Raw genomic sequence first — 6,406 nt, 5'->3', positions numbered from 1 at the left:
ACACACATATATATATAATTTGAATTTTTGGAAACTTTAACGGTGTTGTTGACTTTGGAAAAAGTTATCCCAATTTACTGTGTCGAGTTGGCATTGTACAGAAATTAACAGCCATATTGGTCTAGAAATGCTAATTATTTTGTCTATTTCTACAGGGGTAATGCACTCTATTAAATATGTAAGGTCATATCTACGTGGGTTTGATTACAGAAACTAATAAAGTATTCTCTAAATAATGCAAAAAATAATAATATAAGACTACAAGAGCAAGAAGCAACTTAAATATGTTCAAGGACCATTTTCATCTTCAGAATTAAGGATTATTTTAATTTTACATCACTGCCTTTTCTCTTTTACTTTCCTTTTTAGTTTTAGTTTAGGATTCCCTATTTCTAATGTTCATACAGAGATTTCTTTAACTGAAATACCGAATAGTTTCTCTGGTGTGAAAAACTATAATAGTACACAAGATCCTAATGAGATAATTAATAATGTGAAATGGGAAGTAAAGGGCTAAAGGTGTAAGGCAAGTGGGAAGGGTGGGGGAAAGGTAATAAAGGAGAGGAAAAAAATATGAGAAAATGAACAAATGGAAATAAATTGTTTGTAAATGGGGAGGGGAGTAGGGGGTGAAGGGAGAGCAGGGACAAGGGGAAAAAATGAGAATCAAGACCTATCATGTAAAGGTACAGGATCCCAATAATGAATGTAACTGTATTGTATACCTAGATTGTACCAATAAATTCAATAAAAATAAATAAATAAATAAATAAATAAAGACTCTGTCCTGTAACTGCAAGATATTTTAAACAACTCAGATTTAGGTTAATGTGAATATTAAAGATCACATTTCTTTGAAATATGTTTTATAAATATTGAAAGTAATTTATTCTCCTGTTTGAATAAGTTGTTTTATACATTTATTATACCTAATAATTTCAAACCAAGTCAAAAAAGATAAATTTAATGTTCATAAATGGCTGAAGAATATTTCCAAATGAGAGTAGATGGTGCTGAATGAAGATTTAAAGATTTACTTGTTTTATTAATGAGGTTAGGCACTTCAAACCAAGTGCAAACTCGATTTCTTCTCCATGTATGTAAGGAACTGAAAAACCATGGACAAAGAGCTGCTGGCAGAGGTCATCACATTCAACTAAACATCTTTCAAGGGAAGAAATACAAGAGGGAGAAGCTCGCTCAAAGTCTCAGACAGCAAGCAGTCTGACAGCAAGTGAAAGCCCACGTCTCCTCTGTCAAAGTATAGGATTGTTCCTACATCTGTTTTACATAATTTGCTGTCAAATTTTTTCTGTGCACGTAGACATGTAAGAGTACTTCTTTAAAAATTAAAATTCCTGGGCACAGTGACACATGATCCCAGCACTCAAGAGGCTGAGGCAGGAAGACTGTTTTGACTTCAAGGCCATCCTGGGTTGGAGTTCAAGACAAGTCCTGAACTATAAAGTGAGATCCTGCCCTCCTCCAAAATTAAAATACATCTTTCACTTTCATTGAATAACATTTCCCAATCTTAAGCTAATCAATGTTTGTTCCCTATGATATATTAAGTAAACAGACAGTGGAAGTCACCTGATCTTCTATAGGCATAACTAGTATGCCTCCAACTTTCAGCAATATTTTCATGTAGTTTTCATGGTCTTTCTGGACCCCAGCTCCACAATAAATTCGATCATACTGATGACTGTCAGATGCTATTTGGAGGCAATTACCGACGACAAATGCAGGTTCACAGAACTCAAATCTGTGTGGAAAAACAAAATTTCATTCATTCAAGCAAAAGATTTAATCTAAAAAAATTACCATAATCCTGCCCTTTGAAATACTGAAATTATTAAATTAATTATTAAGGATAAAATATAATTAATATTTTATTTAAATACCATATTTATAAAATTTAGTACTGATCACGTGTATTGTTTTGTTATCAGTGATACTGAGTATATGTTTTCAAAACAGTAACCTACTTCAAGCCATACTAAAATCTCACTTCAGGCTAAAAAGCCGAATATAAAGAAAAGCCCATCACACCACCAATATTGTGATGCTTCAAATTATGTGGGATGATAGGAACCTTAAGGGTCAACAAATGAGAAAATGCTTTACTTTCCATTATCTTTTCTCAAAAAAAAAAAAAAAAAAAAGAGAGAGAGAGAGAGAGAGTGGAGAGAGGCTCACCCAAGTACTCATCTTTCACAAAAACTCATCCTTGACAATTTTGCTGAACGAACTCTGTCATAAAGAGACAGATTAGGGAGGGTTAGCTAATAAAAATTTGGCTCAGGAACTTAAAAGGCTGGGATAGAGAACAGAATAAATACTGTTTTTTCTTACTGCTGTTTTGGCCCCCATAATTTTTCTGAGCAACCAAAGAAGAGATATGGTTGTTTCTGGTTTCAGTGCTGGTTCATGGTACACCAAGTTAATGCTTTTGCAAGCTATTCTATTTAGAATTCTACTTTATTTCTTAAATTTTGACAAACTGAAAAGACTTGAGTACATAACATACAAAACTCCAATGTACTAATAAGATGTAACCTTTAAAAACCATTCTTATCCTTATAAGATTATAGTTAATGTGACCATACAGCAAAATCAAGCTGTTATTTGAAAAGGAAAAAAAATTATATTAAAAGCTTTAGGATACCATGAAAAATAACACTGATTTGAATTACAAGCATTTTTATTTTGGAAAATATATCCTATCCTTTGGTAATTAATAGTGGCCTTGTTACACAAATTTCTATTAAAATTCACTAAAACACAGACACATTATGAACACACGTTTAAAAAATTTGACAGAAGGATGCCCTGTCCTTATTTTCCTTTTAGTTGGAGGGGTTAAGCGGGAAGGGCTAAGAGAGTAGGACAAATAGTAACCAGTATATATTCTATACTCTCATTTCTGCACCCTCAAACTCACACTAAGCCTACCCACGTTCCATTATTTGCTTTTTTCAGGTCTCTCCCCGATCACTTTGCTCCTACTGCATAAAATAAGTTTCAACTTCCCAAGCAGGCCATGTAGGATCTTTATGACTGCTACAGTTTGGATATGGTAAGAGTGAGTCCTCCAAAGGTCCATGTATTAGAAGCTCGGTCCCCAGTCAAGCAATGTTGAGAGGTGGTAAAATCATTTAAGAAGTGGGACCTACTGGGAGGTAGATTATTGGGAAACAAACCTCAGAAGTGATTAATGAGGATGGGTTAGGTCTGATGGGACTATATTATTTGTTTGTAGTACAAGATCACCTCACTTTATGTTTGACTTTTTCCAGCCACAATGATCACTGCTCTCAAACAAGCTTCCACAATGTAATGACATTTGCCATGTTATGGTGCAGGACAAGAGCCCAGTAGACGTCGCTGCTACAACTCAGACTTTGTATCTTGAAAACCAAGAGTCAAAATAAATCTCTTCCCTTAAGTACCCAGTCTAGGGTATTCTATTATGGCAACACAAAACTGACTAAGACAATGATTACACCATCAAATTGCCCTTTCACTTTTACTTCCTAGCTCTGTCCCACCTTGCACATACTACCTGGATCCAGAATGAATTACTTAAGTGTTTTGAAACCTTGCATCTGTGAATTGTACTGTTACCTATGAGTAAAATGTCTTTCCCTTTTTTTGTTCCCTTAATAAATGCCTGCTATACCTTCACAATGAAAATTTACTTTTTAAAAATATGAGCTATCTAGATTAGGGATCATATTTAATTTCTCTCATATATAAGAATATGAATACAATTGCTTATTATAAAATGACCAAAATAAAATTTTTTGCTTTTAATTAATTAGATACTGTGGATCAAATGGTTTAATAATTTTATCAAATTCACCATAAGGATCCTTTTTAAAGTTTTTTTCAATAAATTCCACCTAAAAATCTTCACTCTAATAAAATTTATTTTAAAAGCTTTCATTTGATAATTTAAGTTTTATAATTTTCAAGATAAATATAAGCAAGGGAATTTAAACAATCAAAGTATTACGAGATGGGCATGACAGTGCACACCTATAATCCCAGCACTCTGGTAGGCTGAAGCCAAAATATTATAAATTCAAACTTATCCTGAGTAACTTAGTGACCTGCTACAAAAAGGGGGGGGGGTGTAGCTTAGTACTCAGGCCTTGGGTTGAATTACCACTATTACCCTATGGCCAAAAATTTGGATTATTAAACTTCTTTTATCATCAATTCTGTTAAATCAACTAAACAATATGGTTAGTTTAAAAACTGACTAGTTAAAATACAAATTCCCAATAAACAATTTACAATTAAAACTACCTTTCATAATAGTAATATTTTATATATTCTCATCACAGCAAAATGAATTAGAAAGCAATGTTTGACTTTAAAATTAAATATGTGATTGTGGGCAAGTTACCTAATTCTTTTGGTCAAACACTATTTATTCAGCCTCAGCTGCAGGCAGTGACTGAAAATATAATGGGAAACACTGATGCCTACACCCAGTGGAAAGGACAAGCAGCAAACAATTGCATTTGTTAAATACAATTTACAACTGTGGCACAAAAGAAAAGGAATGTGATTCCCTTAAGGTTGAGGACAAAAGGAAACTGACATATCTGAGAAATTAGAAGCTGTGACCTGAAAACTAAAACAAGACAGTTTAGAGCTACTCTCTCCAAGATGGGACAATAAGACCTTCAGAGAGCTCAAGAAAAAAAATGAAAAAAGTTTCAATAATTTTTTATATTTTTAAATTATAATATATATCATTTTTTCTTTTAATAGTCACATAAAAGGAAAATGCTAAACAACTATCCTTCTGCTATTATAGGAAAACAGATACTTCAAATACTTTCTCCTTAACACAATTCCCTTTGAAACATTTTCCTGCTATGTGTATTTCTTCAGAATTTAAATGTGTCTCCATGATCTATCATGGTCTTCAAATTCTAAATTTATTAAATAAATGAGCCATGCAGGAAATATAAATGTTTTGTCTAAACATTTCTTTTGAATGAACCCAAATTTGACAAGTTAAATATGATTATCATAAAAATCTCAATGCTAAAAGAAATTTGCCTAGAAATAAAATCACAGAAAAAAGACATGCCTATGGCACTTTGTAGAGTAATACAATTACTAAAACAGTTACCATAATAACTGTAGCTTTGTGTTACAGAATGTATGATTTTTTCCAACATGCCCCCCCAAAAAAAATCAAACTCAAATATTGAAAAACAAAAAGTCTTTGCCTTTAATGAGTAAATTCATTGTCAATTAAATGAAAGGCTTCCCCCCACCTTTCTAAAGATCGCAGAATGTTTCCCCTTCTGGTGGAGATCTGAACAAGTAATTTTTTTGTTTATTTATTTGGTACTGGGGATTAAACTCAGGACCTTAGGCCTGCAAATGCAGTGCCACTGAGCTAAATCCCAGCCCAGAGTAAGTAAATTTTCTAGAGTATTGCAAAGGACTATTACAGAGAAAAATCTTCAATAAATGATCTCTAATACAAATAAAATATATACTTCTAACCAACATAATCTTTGTATTTTTATTTAACCCTGTAATTTCATTTATCATAATACTCCAATTTGAAAATTTACTTGAATGTAAGACAATATTCCAAAGGGACTTAACTGTTTTGGAAAAAAAAAAAAAAAAAACTTTTAAAAACTGAAGGACTTGTGTAAAACTGGGAGAAAATGTTGGCACTGAAAGATCCAGAAAATACTCTAGTTTCTCTTCAGATCAAATAAATCTTTCACCTTTTAAAAGATCCAGAAAACAGTGATCTTATATTCCAAACATACTGCAAGAAAACTATACTACTACCAATTTAGTATCATAAGAAAAATGCCTATCATAGACAGTGCCCCGACAGGAAATTATTTTTTACTTATAACGATAGGTTAACTTTTTCTACCCATAATACATGAACTTTCCACAGTTGGTTAATAAAATAACTCTCATATTGCTACATTAGAAACAAAACAAAACAGAACAAAAAAGCAACTACACAGGATGCCAGCAATGGTGGTACAGTCCTGAAATCCTAACTACTTGGGAATCTGAGGCAGAAGGATCTCTAGGACAAAGCCAGTCTGGGCCACATAGAAAGATCCTGTCTCAAAAGAAAAAATAAAAATAGATAAATTAAATTAAATTAAATTAAAAAGGAGGCTATAGCTCAGTGGTACAGTGCCCTTGAATTAATCCCTAGTAACCCCCCCAAAAAAAACTAAAACAACAAAATTTATGAGTAGATTATGGATTAACTTTACTAATAAAGTACTTAACGGTGAGCTTTGGTATTTCTGACTAGGTACACAGTTGAGAATCTTAAATATTTTATATTCTGATCTACTAGCTTAATGGCTTTTTTTTTTTTTTTTTTTTTTTTTTT

The 6,406-nt window shown here is 32.5% G+C and overlaps 1 protein-coding gene across 1 annotated transcript in view; it reads right to left on the bottom strand.

The window, feature by feature from the left end:
* Pcmtd1 (protein-L-isoaspartate (D-aspartate) O-methyltransferase domain containing 1) overlaps positions 1-6,406 on the bottom strand; it is a 37,982-nt gene that overhangs the window by 11,846 nt on the left and 19,730 nt on the right. Inside the window, exon 3 of the mRNA XM_010605546.3 lies at positions 1,594-1,765. Within this exon, the coding sequence (XP_010603848.1) occupies positions 1,594-1,765 (172 nt within the window). The remainder of the gene's footprint in view (positions 1-1,593; positions 1,766-6,406) is intronic.

The sequence above is a fragment of the Fukomys damarensis genome, unplaced genomic scaffold, assembly GCF_012274545.1.
Source record: "Fukomys damarensis isolate Sample0158 unplaced genomic scaffold, DMR_v1.0_HiC HiC_scaffold_5, whole genome shotgun sequence".
NCBI classification, from domain to species: Eukaryota; Metazoa; Chordata; class Mammalia; order Rodentia; family Bathyergidae; genus Fukomys; species Fukomys damarensis.
Note: the sequence above shows the minus strand (reverse complement) of the source record. Positions and strands in the feature narration are given on the sequence as shown.